The following is a 19,570-nucleotide window of genomic DNA, read 5'->3' as shown; positions in this document are numbered from 1 at the left end:
TTGTCAAAGGTAGATTGAAGCTAGACTTGGAAGACTAGCTTTGCCTTGTAGTTGAGAAGAATATAGAGATTTTAGGAGGCTGACAACAACCAATACCTTTCTAGCTCAATAGGAGGTGCTCAGCAAATCACTGAAGGAGGGCATCTGCCAAATCATAGACAAGACTTGTAGACGGCTCTCTAGTTTAGTCATCATCACAGATCATAGAAGTTCATCCAATCAAAACTCCTTCAGCTCTATAGGGTGGGTGCATGCATTCAAAATTAGCTCTTCGATAGATTTGGCTTTGCTGTTCGTGTTTTGATGAGGATGCAAAGCCCTCATGTCATTTCAAGATGTTTATGATGTACATAATCTAAACGTTTCGGACGAGTCTAAATTTCCATTATGCGATTGGAGGTCTTCACTGTTGGTTGGCAATATCTGAGGAGATGTTGGAATCGCAGATGTTGAACTACTCCCAATTCCCTTCGAAGACTACCTTTCTTCTTGGTGCATCGTGATTTGATGATCTTTGGAACTACTCTTTCTTGCCTTCGGAGTTTGCCTTTCTACTTGGAGCTTCATGATTTGATGATCTTTGGAGCGCGTATTCCAGTGCAGAAAATCTTTGAGCCCCCAGATCTTGCAGTTCTTTGAGACATCGCGCTTGCCATGTTTGTCGGCTGGCTCCTCGTCTAGCAAAGATGCTAAATCTTTAGACATTGCATCAGAATGCCTTGGTGGGTATTAGTCCTCCTTTGCATTGTGTACTTGCGCTATATGGTGGGAAGACTCTAAAATTGATGCTGAGTCTTTTGACATTGCCTTTAAATAGCTTAGTGGATATAGGTCCTCGTCTGAGTGGTGTAGTCTCGCAATATGATGCGAAGGCTCCAAGTCCAAAATACAGTGGCACTCATGCTCCTTATGATGAGACGATGGTGGAGGAGAAGCTTCTTCATAGTTCAAGACACCGTTAGTTCAATTTTATACATTTATGAGAAAGAACTTGTATGATTTTCTCTAGAAAAGCTTCTCATGTGAAAAGCTTAGCTACTCCTTTTGCACTTTCATCATAAAATAAAGCTAAATAAGTACACACCATTAGATTTGAGTAAAATCAACATTCACGATTGTGACACGTGGCTCAAGGAGAGCTCAAAAGACCCAAACTTCTCCTTAAGCTGCCTGCGGTAAGCTCTCCAAACTTCTCCCAGGCTGCCTGCCGTAATAAGTACCATGGGCTTTCTCTCTCTCCTCTCTCTTCTCCACCTGGAGCTCTAGACCCTGACTCTCCTCGGAGTGCCACGTGGAACTTTCTCTATTAGAAAAAAAAAACTATATAATATTATAAGTATTGGCCCTTATCCGCCAAATCTAGTTTCATCTTCATTCCTGTGGTGCTGCTGTCGCCATGGCTATGGCGGGTCAAGCTTGCTCTCTACCCCTGCGTCCTTCGTCTCTTGCCTTCAGGCACTCGCAGTTTGCTGCTACTATTTCGATCCAGCTTCCTTCTCCAGCACGGAATCCTCAAACTGTCCGGCCTCTCGTCGTTCGACCTCTTGCAAGTGAGTGTTTGAGAGAGAGAGAGAGAGAGAGAGAGAGAGAGAGAGAGAGAGAGAGAGGGAGGGAGGGAGGGAGGGAGGGAGAATCGAAGTTCTCGCATATAATGTGTATTTAGTTACCCCTACGTACATCTTTACAATTAATACGCGCGAGCTCCACGTGTTGAGAAAAATGCCGACTTTGAGTTGCTTTGTGTGAATGTACAGGCCGGGTTTGCGACTTGACTGGCAAGAGACGAAACAATGGATACAAGATATCGTTTTCGCACCATCGGACCAAGAAGCTTCAACAAGTCAACTTACAATACAAGAGGCTATGGTGGGAGGAAGGCAAGCGCTTCGTAAAGCTCAGGGTGTCGACGAAAGCTTTGAAAACCATCGATAAGAAAGGCCTGGATGCCATGGCCAAGGAAGCAGGCATTAATTTGAATGAATGGTAGTTTAGGATGGTGGTCCGTGATTGAATATGGGATGCGTAGCACTCTTGAAATCTGTAATGGATACTAAGTTCACGGTTCATCTTCATATTGCAGCCATTATGCCTGTGAACGTAATTTTTGTAATTAAGGGGCTATCACACTAGTGTGACATGTCTGATCTTTTTCTAGTTAGGTTGTCCGCCTCTTTGTCACTCGCATATTGTGGCAATGAGATAAACAGGTGAGTACAGACATCTCTTTTGTTCGTACTGTTTGTGGTCCTATTTGTTACTGAGACATTTCCTGTTATATGCATTAATCTTTTTGGCACCTGGCAGTGAAAAGAAAGGATCTGCTACCGAGACATTTCAGCCTTTCGTTGATGTACTTCTCCCATTGATTGCCCCGTAAGAACATGCTGAGATAGCCTGAAATGGGCTGTAAAGAGATTTGTCTTGGCATTGCCGTATTGAATATGTATGACAAATGTGCTTTGCTCGCAATCGGTAGAGAAAAGTTTAGCAAGCTTCCAGATGGAGAGGTCTTGTGGACTGCACTAATGGTAGGAAATACTGAGCTTGCTGAGGAAGCTGTGAATTGTTTCCAGGGAATGCAATTAGAGGTTCTCTCCTCAAATGCTTGGCATTTGTTTGCAGCCTTAAAGCTTTGGCAGCATAGGAGGCATAGACAAGGGCTGAAAAGTACATGCTGAGATTGTCAAAATGAGGTTAGGTAAAGATTTCATCATCTTGTCTCATAAGAATGCCACATATTTTCCTTGCAAATGCAAGATGAGCGCCTGGCAACTTGGCAAGCTTCCAATTGGAGGTAAGGTCTTATGGGCTGCATTGATGATAGGATGTACCAAGCACGATCTTGGAGGGAAAGGGGCTGAAATATTTGCAATAGATGCAACTCGAAGTTCTCTCCCCAAATGCTATCACCTTTGTTTGTAGCTTGAAATTTTCTGGCAGCATAGGAAGCATAGACAAGGGCTGAGAAACACGTGCTGAGACTGCCAGAAAGTGCTTGGTAAGACATGGCATCGTATCTGTATGGGTATTAATTCAAAGCCTGTAGCTTGTGCAAAGCAGGTCACCTACAATATTCCTAATTATGCCTATTTAATCTGTTATGAAGGGGAAAAAGAGGCCAAGTTAGTGGCCCTTTAGGTGGAAAATGTAAAGGGACTATATAAGTCTCCATCCACCCACTACTATGTACCTTTTGATGTGACATCTAATCCTATCTACTCTCCCTCCTTGCTTCTTGCTGCCTACGCTCACACTCTCTCTCCTCCCTCTCTCTATCTCTCTATTGCCTCATCCTTCTCTCTCTTCCTCTCTCTTTCCTCCTCTCCTCTCTTCTCCTTCCTTCCTTCTGCTATTCTCTCCCCATCTCCAAATCTGTCCCTTCCCCCTTCACTACATTGGTATCATAGCGAAGATTCTGGCACCTTTCCTTCCAATTACTCTTTTGTCCTGATTTCTATCTAGAGGCATTCACTTGCGCGGGTTTCGACGCTTGAACGCAAACCACTAACTTCTGGAATGCAAACCACTCGCTTTTGTGTTTGTGGTTCCCATCAGCTAGAGTCTATGTGGTGCAAGACAAACAGCAGTGCAAGACTACTTAAGGAAGATATATAATGGACGACAAGCAATAGCAACTCAAATTGCAACGCATCAAGATAAAACTTCAGCCCCTAGACGCTGAAACGAGGTTTCAGCCCAACAGCAGCAGATTACAGTCAGTGACGACGATCGCCATCAACCCCATATCAAAGCAAAGCAGTAGCAATGGGTTACAGCTATGCACATCCGTGCACGAACCATCGGTATACAATCGAAGAAAAGATCAGAGCAACGAACATGCGAAGACATCTAGAGCTGCCCTTGTTAGGGCATCCGTTGATGCAACGCCATATCTTCACCGTAGTCTGCAATTTGTCTCTTGAACCTTTGCATACCCAAACATGCCCGCTCCTGACGCCTCGCCATCGTCTTGCAAATACCCGTTGCCATGCCTTGCATGCTGTGCTCTGCCATCTCTGGTCTCCCACCATTCCGATGACCACTAAGACACTTCCAGCCATGAGGTCGCCTTGCCAGTCCCATCGCTTCGCCCAAGCTTTGCCATCCTCACGCCGCCTTCGCTGCGCCGCTGCCAACCTTTCCGCTTGCAAAGAAACCTTAGTCTATATATTTTCCTAGGTTAAGTTAGCTAGGGTTAGGTTGGTCGGGCTAGGTCAGTTAGGTCTGGCTAGGTTAGGTTAGGTTAGGTTTAGTTAGTTTGGTCTAGGTTAGGTTAGTGCTAACTAGGGTTAAAAGAAGGGTTAGTTTGGGCTGAGTTAGTGTCCTGTGTCCTAACTGTCTTACTAGTCTTAGGTTAGGAGTCCTAACTGTCTTAGGTGACTTAGGGACCCCCCTCAACAGTTCACTTTCAGCCTCCTTTTAGGTGCCTTTCAAAGCCTGTCTGCAGCCATTTGGCTCTGCTTCGAAGCTTCTTCGACGACCTTTCTTTTGAGCCTCTTCATCGACATTTTTGTGTTTTCCACACACAATCTAAGGGGCTCATTACAGTAGGGTTTTGTTATCCATTTCTCCTTGCCTACATTCGAGCTCCTCTCTCCAGGGCTAGTCACCATGGCACCGAAGTGTGTCCCTCGTGATATCTTGCATGACACTGATGAGGTTGCTTAGTATAAGCAAGTGCCTGTCACAGTGGTTGCATCCACTGGTGGTGCAGAGGTTCCTTTCACTCAGCCTGCTCACACAAGAATTTTGCAGCCAAGGATATCAAGGAAAAACTCACAGTGCATAAGTTTAAAGGGGACACTCGCACTCCCAATGAAGGCACACAACCCTCAAACAATTGAGAGGGCAGCTCAGCTTGCAGAAGTATTTGAGTCTAAATATGCTAGCAAGCACAGAAATGCCATGGGCAGCTCGCATGCTATGGGGTATGTATAAAGAAAATACTTGGAGACAAATAAAACAATACTGAAGACAATTAATGGCTGAAGAAGATATATATATCACAAACGGAACTCAGTACAAGTGAAGATATGAGAGAAGCTCTGGAGGAAACAAACGTCAGTCCTGACAACTGTAGTGGACTTCTGCACTAGCTCCACAAGTTGAAACTGAACCAAATCTGAGACAGCAAACTGATGCAGGGGTTGCTGCAGATTTGGAATAGAAAGAACATAATCTGGAGCGGAAGTTGGAGGTAGATCTGGAGCAAAAGTTGAGGGCAGATCTTGGAGCAGGAGTTGGGACAGATCTGAAGCTAAAAGAAGGCAGATCTGGAGCAGAAATTGGAGCAGATCTGATGCAGAAAGGAGGGCAGAACTGAAGCAGAAAGGAAGGCTGAAGTTGAGGCAGCAGAGGAGGCAGCCAGGAGGCAGAAGTGACTCAGGGTGTGCAGGAACCTCTGGAGCTGGAAGAGAGAAGATAATTGAATACCTAGCCCCCCCCCCTTTAAATAGGAAGGGGCTTTAAGTCGGTCAACCAACAGGTTGATCGACCTAGTCAGATTTGACCGACCAGGTCAATCTGGTCGGCCAGATCTGGTCAGGCCAGAAAAAAGCTTTTTTTAATAATTGTTTTATTTTGTTTAACCTCTGAACCGGGGCTTTTGACAGTTCTTTGGTTGTGGATTTTGCCTCCGATTGGGGGTTTCTTTGACAGGATTTGGAGAGGCACCAGTGGTGTTTGTACCTGTTTATCTTGTCCTGGAGAATTGGAGATTGCCTGGCTTAACACCCCCTCTCAATGTCCAATGTAGACAGGAGAAGCAAAGAGGTGTTCCATGAGTGATCTATCATCTTCATCAGCCCTTTTTTTTTTTAATTTTTATTTTTTAATATAAATAAAGGGTTTTCATTTAGATGGAGATGCCTACAAAGGTAGGTTTTCATCTTCACTAAATGCCCAGATGATGGTACAAAAAAGAAAGACTTGAAGGAGTGCCCTCGCAGGGGATTTGTTCACTTCCTTAAGTACACAAAGAGAAAAAAACTGCTAAAAAGAAGGAGGTAAACCAATCCCCAACCGTGGGCAGAGATGCTCAAGAGTAGGGCGATTAACCGGCTTGGTAAGAATATCAGCATGATTATCGGCAGCTGGAACATAGATAAACCGAATAGTACCTAATTCCACTTGCTCGCGAGTAAAATGAAAGTGAACACCGATATGTTTGGTGCGGTTGGAAAAAATGGGATTGCCTGCGAGAGCAATGGCACTTTTGTTGTCGACGTAGAGGATCGTGGGTTCAGTACAAGGAAAGTGTAGCTCTGCCAAAAACTGTTGGAGATATATGGCCTCTGTGGTACAATCATACAAGGCCCGGTATTCAGCCTCAGTAGAAGAACCAGCAACAGTCTCTTGTTTACGGCTAGACCAAGAAACAGGTGCCGAGCCACACGAGAAAATATAGCCGCCATGAGAACGACGATTGTCCGGGTCACCAGCCCAGTCGGAATGAGTGTATCCCTGTAGGGTTAGTCCTGGTCTGAAATGTAAACCATAAGAGTAAGTACCACGAATGAACCACAAGATACGAATACATGCATGCCAATGAGTGAGCTTGGGTTCATTAAAATACTGACTGAGAATAGAGACGGAGTAAGTAAGATCAGGATGAGTGTGAAGGAGCGAGAGGAGTTTGCCAACAACCTGGCGATAGAGATGTTCATTAAAGGAAGGAGACTCCAAGTCTTTTGAGAGCTTTACGGTGGGATCTAAGGGAGTGGCAGCCAGCTTAGGCTCATGAGGAATGATTTGATCAAGGAGTTGAAGAGCATATTTCTGTTGAGAAACAAAAATACCACCAGAATGTTGTACAACTTCCATGCCTAAGAAATAGGAGAGCCGACCGAGATCAGTCATTTCAAAAGTGATGCTGAGTTGAGTTTTAATGTACTGAAGTGTAGTGGGAGTGGAGCCTAAAAGCAAAAGATCATCGACATAGAGTAAAATAAAGCAGACCCCCTCTAACGAATGATGGATATATAAATTTGGATCAAAGGGAGTAGAATGAAAACCATTAGTTTTGAGGAAGGTGTCTATCCGGTGGAACCATGATCGAGGTGCTTGTTTAAGCCCATAAAGAGCTTTGCGGTTATTCGAGTAGAGCGGCGAGGACCAGAAGGAGGAAGTTCGACAGGAATAATCCCGGAATCCTTCATAGTTTGGCGATACCAGCATGGCAGCGGGTCGTGAGGAGAAGCAATGGGTGGGGAGAGAGATGTTTCGGGAGGAGAGGAAGGAATTTCGGGTGGAGAATTGTCGGAGGGAACTGGAGTAGAGACGTCATCAGGAGAGAGAATAGAGGAATTTTTTAGCACTGCTCTTTCATCGAAGACCACATCTCGGCGAACCAAAACTTTGTTTGTACGAGGATCAAATAATCGATAAGCTTTGGCTTCTGCCGAGTGGCCAACTAGAAGAAAAAGTTCAGCACGAGGTTCGAGTTTACCGTGAGTATCATTGGGAGTATGAGTGTACGCGTGGCAGCCAAAGATACGAAGATGAGAAATAGAAGGACGATAGCCATAAAAGGCCTCAAAAGGCGTCATGTTCAGGATGGGTTGAGTAGGACAGCAATTAAGGATACAGACAGAAGTATTGACGGCTTCGGGCCAGAGACGTTCAGGCAACTCGGCTGCAAAAAGCATGGAACGGGCCATGTTCATGACAGTACGTTGTCGCCGTTCGACACGAGCATTTTGGGAAGGCGAATTTGGAGATGTAAGATGGCGTAATCCAATGTTCTCATGCCGGCCTGTCCTCTTTCGTCAGGGGATACTTGTTCTTCGTTGGCACCGAACTTGAGATGTTGCTCAGCTTCTTCTGAGTTGAATAGAGGTCCTTGTTGACGTATTGGAGAGAACCGTGGAGAGGTAGAGGCACGAGGTGTGCGGGTACCTGCTTCAAGTTCCTTCCATTTCTGGAATTCAGCAAATTCTTTAAAGAGTTTGGAGAGGTATTCATCACCTTCAATCCTAGCAGACTCTCTCTCGACATATGTCGAAGGTGATGGTCGAATAGAGGTTGATTCAGGCTGAGATCGCTTCGGGGAAGAGGGAGAAGACATCTTCAGGTGATGATTTATCTTCCAAGCTTTCCAGATCAAGGCTCAGGTGTCGATTGGCACACCTGGCTCTGATACCATATAAAGAAAATACTTGGAGACAAATAAAACAATACTGAAGACAATTAATGGCTGAAGAAGATATATATATCACAAACGGAACTCAGTACAAGTGACGATATGAGAGGAGCTCTGGAGGAAACAAACGTCAGTCCTGACAACTGTAGTGGACTTCTGCACTAGCTCCACAAGTTGGAACTGAACCAAATCTGAGACAGCAAACTGATGCAGGGGTTGCTGCAGATTTGGAATAGAAAGAACATAATCTGGAGCGGAAGTTGGAGTTAGATCTGGAGCAGAAGTTGAGGGCAGATCTTGGAGCAGGAGTTGCGACAGATCTGAAGCTAAAGGAAGGCAGATCTGGAGCAGAAATTGGAGCAGATCTGATGCAGAAAGGAGGGCAGAACTGAAGCAGAAAGGAAGGCTGAAGTTGAGGCAGCAGAGGAGGCAGCCAGGAGGCAGAAGTGACTCAGGGTGTGCAGGAACCTCTGGAGCTGGAAGAGAGAAGATAATTGAATACCTAGCCCCCCCCCTTTAAATAGGAAGGGGCTTTAAGTCGGTCAACCAACAGGTTGACCGACCTGGTCAGATTTGACCGACCAGGTCAATCTGGTCGGCCAGATCTGGTCAGGCCAGAAAAAAGCTTTTTTTAATAATTTTTTTATTTTGTTTAACCTCTGAACCGGGGCTTTTGACAGTTCTTTGGTTGTGGATTTTGCCTCCGATTGGGGGTTTCTTTGACAGGATTTGGAGAGGCACCAGTGGTGTTTGTACCTGTTTATCTTGTCCTGGAGAATTGGAGATTGCCTGGCTTAACAGTATGACGCTGAATCGAAGCCTAAGTTTGCTGAGTGGACTGACAAGAAATCTGCAGCAGCACCATTTCCTCGCTTTCCTACTGCCTCGGGTAGTAAGATGCCGTATGCCAGGCCTTACAGGTATCGTGATGCCAAGCCTGGAGGTAAGCCTACTGCTGGAAATGAGCAGGCTGAGACAAAACAGCATACACGGGCAATAATGGACAGTAGAAAGAAGGCCAACTTATGTTTTAAATGTGGCGAGAAATGGACTCCCGAGCACATGAATGTGTGCAAGATGCGCAATAGTGGTACTGCCAAACTCAGCATGATCGTTGACCTCTCAGATGACGAGGAATTGTTTGATGCCAGAGGCTCTTTGGACATGTCTTAGGATGAGATGGCAAATACACATGATGCAGATGAGGCTCCTAACACGGGAGCCACAAAGGGCACAGTGGCCTTTCCTTTTGATCCTGGTGGTGCTACTGCGCATGACACTCATGCTTCGCATTCGTATGAGATTTTGCCCACTGGTGGCATGAGAGGCCGTAGGCCAACACTCTTTTCTATGGAGCATCAGGATGTGATACCTTTTTATGCACGTGAAGATGCAGGTGGTTATGCTCCTGTGAACGAGGATGAGTTTGTTGGGATGCCCAGCCAACACTTATACTATTTCCATGCATGCCCTGATGGGTGCCAAAAGTGCTGATACTATCAGATTAACAGGGATGATTAATGGTAGGATTGTGCATGTGTTGGTGGACAAGGGTAGCACCCACAGTTTTGTTAACTGCAAGACCTTACAGAGGGTTGGACTGATTGCTACTGAGATAGACCATGGGCTGAGAGTAGAAGTGGCCAATGGACAGCATATGATCAGTAGATCTTGTTGCCAAGATGCAAGGATTAAGTTCTCTGATGACTATACATTTGCAGGTGATCTCTTGGCACTTGACATGGGCCCAATAGATGTTGTCCTGGGCTGTGATTGGTTGCAATCACTGGGCAAAATCAGCATTCAGCATGGATTTCAATGCCTTAACACTCAGTTTTGTCCAGAGGGATGGATCAGTTACATTGCATGGTATTGCAGCTCCTAAATTGCAGGTCATTTCAGCAAGGCAGTTGGCCAGAGAGCTCAAGAGGGGCAGCGCCATTTATGCATTAAATGTGTCAGTAACTAAAGAGGTTGGCACTCCCCGTGTTGATGATTGTGATATGCAAAGATTGCTCTCAGAGTTTGCAGATGTGTTTGCTGATTTGCCATCACAGTTGCCTCCAAGAAGAGATGTAGATCATGCCATAGTCTTGGAACCTGGCAGTAAGCCAATCAATAAGGCCCCATACTGACTCTCTAAGGTAGAATGGGAAGAAGTGGCAACTCAAGTGAGGGGCTTACTTCAGAAGAGTTTCATCATTCATAGTACTTCTCCTTTTGCATCCCCTGTGCTCCTGGTGAAAAAGAAGGATGGTTCTTATTGTTTGTGCATTGACTACAGAGACTTGAATAAGGTCACCATCAAAAACAGGTTTCCAATCCCTAGGATAGATGACCTGTTGGATGAACTAATAAGATTGATTTGAGGTCCGGCTATCATCAGATTAGAATGAAAGTTGGGGATGAGCACAAGACAGCCTTTCGCACAGAGAGGGGACTGTATGAGTTCAAGGTGATGCCTTTTGGATTGACCAATGCACCAGCTACCTTCCAAGCACTCATGAACAAGATTTTGCAGCCTCTCCTTTTCAAAGATGTGCTGGTATTTTTTGATGACATCCTCATTTACAGCAAGGATAAGCAGGAGCACATCAGAGATGTCAAGCAAGTGCTGGAAATTTTGAGGTTGCATCAGCTTTATGCTAAAGCCAACAAATGCACTTTTATGGCACAAGAGGTTGAGTATCTTGGTCACATTGTGAGCAAGGATGGCATTCGAGTGGATCCTGCAAAGGTGAAATGCATTGAGGATTGGTCGTAGCCACGCAACCCTACTCCATTGAGGGGATTTCTAGGTCTTGCTTCCTTCTACAGGCGCTTTATTCGCAAGTTTGCCAAGAGGGCAGCCCCTCTGATAGACCTTTTGAAGAAGGATGCTTTTATGTGGTCTATAGATGCACAGCGCAGCTTTGAAGACCTGAAGTTCGCCCTCACTCATGCTCCTGTGTTGGTATGCCCTGATTTTTCACGTACTTTCATTAAGGAGGCACATGCCAGTGGCAAAGGATTAGGGGCTGTGCTAAGGCAGGAACACGGGGTAATTGCTTTTGAAAGTAGGAAATTTGTGTATGATCAGGAGATGTTGGCTATCCTCCATGCTTTCGAAAAATGGCACCACTACCTGTACGGTAGCAAAATCAAGGTTAAGACAGATCATAGGACACTCAGGTATTTCCTTATGCAGCCCAACTTGTCAATGAAGCAGAAAAGGTGGCTGGCTAAGGTTCAGTCTTATGATTTCGACATTGATTACAGGAAAGGGAAAGAAAACGTGGTTGTAGATGCCTTATCCCGTATGTGGGCTTGCAGTTTGTCTGCCATTTCTACCATCTACTAGGAGTGGATTCATGGTACTTAGGAAGAATACATGCAGGATTCTAAGGCAGCTTCCATATTTGTGGGGTTACAAAGGCCATCGAGCCAGGGGCATGCTGAATTTAGGCTGCATAATGGGCTGTTGTGGTGCAAGGAGAGAATTTATTTGGTGCCAAATTCAAAGTACCGACTGCTGGTCTTACAGGAAATGCACTCATCTCCTATGGCAGGACATGTGGGTATTACTAAGACATATGAAAAGGTCAAACAGAGCTTTATTTGGGATGGCTTGTGGTGGGATGTAGTTAAATTTGTCAGTGAATGTTTGCCCTGCCAGCAAAATAAAGTGGACAGCCGGTTACCTGCAGGTCTCTTGCAGCCATTACCTATTCCAAAAGGCAAATGGACTCACATTGCTATGGATTTCATCACAGGGTTGCCTTCCACAGAGCGGGGATGGGATAGCATTTTTGTGGTGGTTGACAGAATGACAAAGCAAGCCCATTTCATACCCACTAAGACCCGTTATTCAGCATCACAGGTTGCTTGGCAGTTCATCAAGCATGTTTTTAAGCATCATGGTTTCCCTCGGGAGATTGTCAGCGACAGAGATGCAAAATTTATGGGTCACTTTTGGCAGGAATTATTTACAGCAGTGGGTACTTCTCTTACACCTAGCACTGCTTCCCACCCTGAGACGGATGGACAGTCGGAAAGGGTGAACAAATGGCTGGATGAGTATTTGAGGCATTTGTGTCATGACACACAGAAGTCTTGGGACAAGTGGTTGGCACTTGTTGGATTTTGTTACAACAGTACCAAGCACATCTCTATTGGCATGAGCCCGTTTGAGGCTATGTATGGATGCACAATGGGTATGCCATCTTTAGTTGCAGATATGGTTGTGAAAAATCAGCAAGCAAGCAATGACTTGGAGAGTATGGATGCCCTTTTGCAATTGGCTGAAAAGAATATGCAGGATGCCCAAGCCTAGCAGCAGAAGTATGCGGATGAACACATGAGGTATTTGTCTTTTGAAGAAGGGGATTATGTGCACTTATGCCTCCGTAAGAACCGTTATGCCTCACTGAAGGGTAACACCAACACGAAGCTTGCTCACATGTATTACGGTCCTATAGGATCATCTACAAAGTTGGCGAGGTGGCGTATGAGTTGGAGCTACCCAGGACCTCCAGGATTCATAATGTTTTTCATGTGTCCTTGCTGAAGCCACATGTCGGACAGCATGTCCAAGTCCTTCCTGAGCTACCACCTATGGATGAGGAGGGCCACATACTCTATGTTCCGGAGCGCATCATGGGTTTCAGGGATCACGTACTACGAAATAAAGTCTACACCGAGTATCTTATCAAGTGGTAGGGACTCCCTGAGAATGAGAACTCATGACAGCCAGAGAGCATTGTCCAGGACAACCCCTATCGCCTACCGGGGTGATTATTATTTGCTGTTTGCTGCACCTATTTAACAGCCCGCATATGAAAATTTGAGGGCAATTTTCTATGGGAAGGGATGGCTGTAATGAAGGGGAAAAAGAGGCCAAGTTAGAGGCCCTTTAGGTGGAAAATGTGGAGGGACTACATAAGTCTCCATCCACCCACTACTATGTACCTTTTGATGTGACATCTAATCCTATCTACTCTCCCTCCTCCTTCCTGCTTCTTGCTGCCTATGCTCACACTCTCTCTCCTCCCTCTCTCTATCTCTCTATCCCCTCATCCTTCTCTCTCTTCCTCTCTCTTTCCCCCTCTCCTCTCTTCTCCTTGCTTCCTTATGCTATTCTCTCCCCATCTCCAAAACTGTTCCTTCCCCCATACTACATAATCATGCATATAATTTTGGCATCTCCGATAGAATGAAGGAGGTTTTGTGAATTACGTGGTGATCCCATAGGATGAAGTAGATTTCGTGAATGAAGCAGGGCTCAATGATGAGTTTCAACCAGTATCTTGGATTACTTTTCGCAATGGAGCATCGCTTCTAAACTGATGAGGGTTGTGTCCCGGCTGTCACCAGAGCTGTTGCCTTCTCTGGGCTGGCTGGTAGTATCTAGTGTCATGAGTCTGAGTCGTGTCTTGGTAATAAGGCAACAAACCCGGTAGGGGTGAGCCTCCTTACTTGGTTGTATATCAGAGTTTTTTGTGCTATCAAGTCGCCATTGTTGTTTACTGTCATATCTTTTCATTTCAAATCGAAAGAGGGAGTAAATATTGATAGTGCCTGCTTCGTTTCTCAATATACCCAACAGCGGTATTAGAGCAAGAGGTAGAGAGTCTGTGATGGTCGAGTTCAGTGAGTTGTCCTGTTGAGAGCAATGAAACTTGGTCGAAGGTTGACAAGGGGGTTGTAGTTGAGTCCTTTGCCACTAAGTTCAACGGGAAATAACTTTCCCTCATGGTAGTTATCAACTTGATAGGAGAAAGGATTGTGGGGAGTCGTATCTAGCTCAGAGAAAAAGCCTCGTAACAAACAACCAGGGCTTAGAAGAATTCAAGCGTGAAAGCTGAAGAATGAGAAAGCTTTGGGAATGCTTGGACAAGCTTGGGTGCCAGCTGCACAGAATCGGAACATGATCGAATTGTTGTTCAGGGAAATGCAAAAGTTCAAAAATTCAACGATGGTGTTGAAGCAAGAGCTTTTTGGTTTGCATGTGGGAGAAGTAGACAGCTTGGGTCTCTCATCTCAATCACATGCAAGCAATCATGAAGCAGCTGCATGCTTTGGGGTCCAGAGTTGATGACAACATTGCTAAAGCTACTCTGCTTTCTAGTTTGCCTCCAAGGTATGCCAGGTTGGTAAATATAGTAAGAGTTGGCGTTGGTGATTTGGACTTCCGGGATGTTGGCTTGATCCTGTTAAGCGAAGAGCAGTGGAGAACTTCTTATGCAACCAAAGATAAAGGAAAGGTTAAGAGTAGAGATAACAAGAAGTACCTGTATGCAAATTGTGGGAAGGATGGACATGTTGAGAAGTACTGTTAAAGAAGGCTCACACCACACAGAAGTACAAGGAGACTAAGAACATAGGGCTTGCTTGGAATTGATCTGGCTCTTTGTTGGTGCTCGATTTGTTTGTTGTGACTTCGCTCTGTGTGGGTAGTCAACAGACTTTTTCTTGCCACTTGTAAAAGTGTTTCTTGGCACTTGTTTGGCTCTTCGGGAGAAGTTTGGCATTTGCTTGTCTTCATTATAGCTGACAGTCTCAGTCCTTTGTGGGCATCTATGTGAGTATTGTTTTTGGTTGTCCTGCTGGTGTTCCCCTCCCGAGCTTACGGGGGGAATGTAAGGGTAATCTTCGAAGGGGTCACGTTATGCACTAAGGTTGAATGGGGGTTGACGCCATCTCTAGGCTATTGTTCAAGCTGTCGCCATCTCGAGGCTGGCTGGTAGTATCGAGTGTCGTTGGTCTTTGAGGATCGAGTCGTGTCTTTGTAATAGGGCAACAAACTCGGTAGGCACCTTTTCTTAGTTACATATCAGAGATTTGTGTGCCTATTGAGTTGCCGTCGTGGTTTACGGTCGTATCTTTACATTGCAAATCGAGAGAGGGATTGAATATCGATAGAGTGCTCGCTTCGTTCTCAATTACCCAACAGAGGTGCACTGCTCGTAGCCTCCTCACGTGCACGGCTTTCTTCAACCATCGTAGAGGGATGAGGGGGTGCTGCGGGTCCGAGGGAGATGACTGCTTCAAATCGCACTCGAACAGGGCTATTCCAGCAGCCAAACGGATTCAAATTCTAGGCGTAGGTCTTCAGGGTCTGCTAAAGCTCTGTGGTAATCTGCAAAAGCCCTCATGGCTTCGAACATCAATATGGACCTAACTGGTTCGATTTGGAGTCCAGTTGAAAAGATGTGTTATAAATACAAGTGGTTGCACTTGGCTGAGTTTTGCTTTAACAACACCGGTACAAAGTTCACGTAATTCGAAAAGAGTCAAACCTCCACATGGCTGCTCCTTGTCAACCCGATTTCAAAGTGCAAATTAAATCGTTGCTATAGCCTGTCCCTTTTTAGGGGCAATGCTAATAAAGGCGGAAGTTCTAAATCTAGAATGGCTTGCCATTCTGTCCTCTAGGAACCCTCAGCATAGTATCTCGTGATACGCCTTGTTGAAGGTACCAGAGAAAACCAATCACTGGTGTCAACACATTGATTGAATCCCAATAGCCTAGTGAAGAATAGATCTAAGAGGGGAGACACATTGCTTTTTGTAAAGGAGAGATTTAATTTAGAACAATATACGTAAATTCATAGCTGTCCCAAGTGGATCAGCTACCACTCAAAACCAAAAGTAGTAATGAAACACTTCTTATTGGGCTAGAGGAAGGTCTCCAATGGAATGAGCATTCTGGAGAGACCGATATAAAGATGATCCAGAGTAAGGAAATCCACTAGATAGTGCTCATACAATTGAATGGTATGACCACGGTAAAGCAACCAAAGAGCCGAAGAAAATCACTAGCAAGAGGATAGGTCCAAAATGGATGTAACATAGTCTCCTACAGATGACAAGTGGGGCATGTCGAAGAAGCAATATGCCAATAAAGATCCCATTGGTAAATCCCCTATCAAATAGTGCTATATGCCAATAAAGATCCCATTGGTAAATCCCCCCCCCCCCCCCCCACCAAAAAGTAGTAATGAAACACTTCTTGTTGGGCTAGAGGAAGGTCTCCAATGGAATGAGCATTCTAGAGAGACCGATATAAAGATGATCCAGAGTAAGGAAATCCACTAGACAGTGGTCATACAATCGAATGGTACGACCACGGTAAAGCAACCAAAGAGCCCAAGAAAATCACTAGCAAGAGGATAGGTCCAAAATGGATGTAACATAGTCTCCTACAGATGACAAGTGGGGCATGTCGAAGAAGCAATATGCCAATAAAGATCCCATTGGTAAATCCCCTATCAAATAGTACTATATACCCCCCACCTCCCAAAAAAAAAAAAGAGCCCAAGAGAATCATGAGGAAGAGGTCAGGTTCAAAATAGATGTCACATTCTCTCATGCAGATGATGACAAGTGGGGCATGACAGCTAATAAAGATCCCACTTGTAAAGCCTCCATCAAACACGCCTTGCGTCCCCCACCCCCCCAAAAGGAGCCCAAGAGAATCATGAGTAAGAAGACAGGTCCAAAAGCCTCCATCAAACAGTGCTATAACACCTTGCGTGACCCCACCCCCCAAAAAGAGCCCAAGAGAATCATGAGCAAGAAGATAGTCTCATGCGGATGACAACAAGTGGGGCATGACATCCAATAAAGATCCCATTTGTAGAGCCTCTATCAAACAATGCCATAACACCCTGCGGCCCCCCCTCCCCTCGCCTGCGCCTCTCCCCCCTCCCCCCCCAACACACACACACACACACACACGCGCACACACACACACATGTATAAAGCTAAAGATTGATGTATGTAAATGCAAGATTGATGTATGTAAATTCTCGATAAATGTGGACAAGTACAACGTAAGTTGTCAGAGTGCTTGACTCTTACTACCTCAGGCTCTTTGGGGCTCGTACCAAAAGTGGGCATGCTCTTTCCCTATTATGTATTACTACTGGATGCCAAATAGTGATGCACGAGGCCTCTTTATATAGTGGAGGAGGGTTGCTCTGTCTTTCTCCCTCTTGTTGGCCGACTAGTTGTCATCAAGGCCAACTAGGAGGTCTGGTAGGGTGATCTTGGTGTGGGCCTACAAACCTTGGTCTATTGACTTGGATTCTGCTTTGCCGACCTCTTTTCATGGCCAATAAACCCTACATTCGCTTGCATGCTACCTAACCTATTTCAGTCTTGTCCTTCCTATTTAAGCCCTTTCCATGGGATATAAAAGGTGCAAAGTTTTGGCCATTCCAGCCCTTTGTTAGGGCACGTCAGCATTTATGGATGGATAAGTTACCCTTGGTTGGGTCTTGTCCTACCCATCTAGGTCCTCTTTATGGCCTACAAAAGGCTTTAAGTTCTAGCCATTCTAGCTCTTTGCTGGGCACCCCAACCTTCATAGCTGGGCCTATGAGGCTGCTCATGGTCAGCCAGATGTGCTTCTTTGTGCAGCCCTTAGCTTGGATATTGCCCACATAACTATCCTAGGCCACTCAAATCTTCCCACATGATTCATGTCTGCTGTTGGTGTCTACTATGGATGTCCTCATTTGGGGGTTCACATGTCCAACACCCATCTCATTGATACAATGTGGGCCTTTACGTACGAAGGCGTAGGATAGATCTTGGGAATAGGTTGAAGGTGTCCTTGAACACTGGTTTAATATCTTGCAACTCTTGGACTTTAGGTACTCTTCAATTATGATCGTTGCATGCTCCATCCAATCATGAACATGAGGTTTTCGGGGAATTGTTCCCCAGCATACAGACTACCTGAGCCAACCACGCACCACCTACGTGTGGCAATGCTAAACTAAACTGTGAACCCTCGGAATCTTCTAGATGCCTGAGCCCTTCCTCACTATACAAAAGGCAATATTTGTCTATTATTTGCAATGCTTTTAGGTATTTAATTTTTTTCCCAATTGCAAGTCACCGACGGTATGTCATCGATATTATCAACGGTATTTAGTGAGCGTATTCATTAAAATAGTCACTGATAATTTTGTCAATACTTGCACCAGTATAAGCCGTAGGCATTGATGCCTATTCCAATAGTAATACTGGCGTCCATACCAACATTGAGACTATTAAAAAATTTATAGAAATGGTTTTGTACACCTCCCACATAAAAATATTAATTTGTTATTTTTAATGGAAGATAGGATAAAAATGTTGAGAACTTTGATACCAAGTTAAAATACCTTCACATAATCATGATGAAATAAAAAAAAGTAATGTCATGCAAATACAAGTTAATTGGAAAAGGAACAAAAGCTTTTTGTTCATGATAAACTATCAAGAAGAGGAATTTACATTAACATTTTTATCCTCAACCAAGTCCATTCCAATTACGTCAAGGTTGTCATTCTATTCCTAAGTCTCCTATTTTTGTTGGGATCTATAGTAGCTAAACTTGATCCTCTAGTAGTGACAATGATGCAATATCGGGATCTATAGTAGCTAAAACTTGATCCTCTAGTAGTGACAATCATACCATAAAAGTAGTAGAAGATGTAGTCTCCATAGATCCCTTAAAAGACGATGAATTGTCTTTTAAGACCAGTAGTAGGTGGGTCACCAGTAGTAGGTGGGTCACCAGGAAACATGTACCCACATCTCTATCTTTTGTAAGTTAATACCACATCTTGGATCAGACCAATCAAGATGAAAGATTACACCCGCATTTTAACCAAAAAGAAAGAAGATGAAAGGTCACCTATGTTTAACATGAAAATAGCATCATACGAGAAATGCTTCAAGCAAGGTCATGCTTAGCTTAATACATTTTTACATAGCTGCTCACATTTTTCAAGAAGAACGAAAGTATATTATTTCCATCCATCTAGAGTTTGGAAGAGTCTATGGCAAAATACCTACTTTCATATTTCGTCATTGTCACATTGGGACTGTCATAGATATTAAACCATTTTACATTAAAAATAATAATACTAAATTCTCTAAATTCAAATGCTAAGATATCTTGTATGGTCCCACAAATAATTTAACTATAAGTAAGAAGATTGACATCTAAGGTACTTGCTCGATTTTCTTGTATGAAGTTAGCCATGATCCCATAGTTAAATGTGGTCCTCTTTGAATCAATGTGTTCCACATGAAAGTGCTACATGTAGAACCACAACGTACTAAACTTCTTGTACTACAATAAAAAAGCATTGAAACTACGAGCATGCACATTTAGTGATCTTGGCCATGGACCGTAAGAAAATTATTATGAGTATGACCCAAATTAATAACTCAAAAGCTTACATATAGATCACATCCCCTTTGCAAACTCCCACTCTCGCTTAATTATCCCCCCCACCATTGTTCTTGGCTTGACAAAGAGCTTCTTGTAGCCAATGACATGACATGTCTTAGAGGAGAAGAGTAAGGTCCACTGGGTATTGTTTGTCTAATATCTATTCCTTGTAACTGCTCTCTTTGCTTTGCCTCTTCATATCTCTAAATCCACTTTTG

The 19,570-nt window shown here is 44.4% G+C and overlaps 1 protein-coding gene across 1 annotated transcript; it reads left to right on the top strand.

Moving 5' to 3' along the window:
- The first annotated feature begins 1,354 nt into the window (after window positions 1-1,354).
- PRPL28 (Ribosomal L28 family) lies at window positions 1,355-2,129 on the top strand. Its single transcript, XM_087387286.1, has 2 exons — window positions 1,355-1,550; window positions 1,755-2,129. Exons 1-2 carry the CDS (start codon window positions 1,397-1,399, stop codon window positions 1,985-1,987), a joined length of 387 nt encoding a protein of 128 aa, XP_087243412.1. The 5' UTR covers window positions 1,355-1,396; the 3' UTR covers window positions 1,988-2,129.
- Window positions 2,130-19,570: the final 17,441 nt, after the last annotated feature.

The sequence above is a fragment of the Dipteris shenzhenensis genome, chromosome 16, assembly GCF_047967505.1.
Source record: "Dipteris shenzhenensis isolate YYH24624 ecotype China chromosome 16, Dip_SZ_1.0, whole genome shotgun sequence".
NCBI classification, from domain to species: Eukaryota; Viridiplantae; Streptophyta; class Polypodiopsida; order Gleicheniales; family Dipteridaceae; genus Dipteris; species Dipteris shenzhenensis.
The sequence above is the reverse complement of the archived record's forward strand: the minus strand, read 5'-3'. Positions and strand labels throughout refer to the sequence as shown.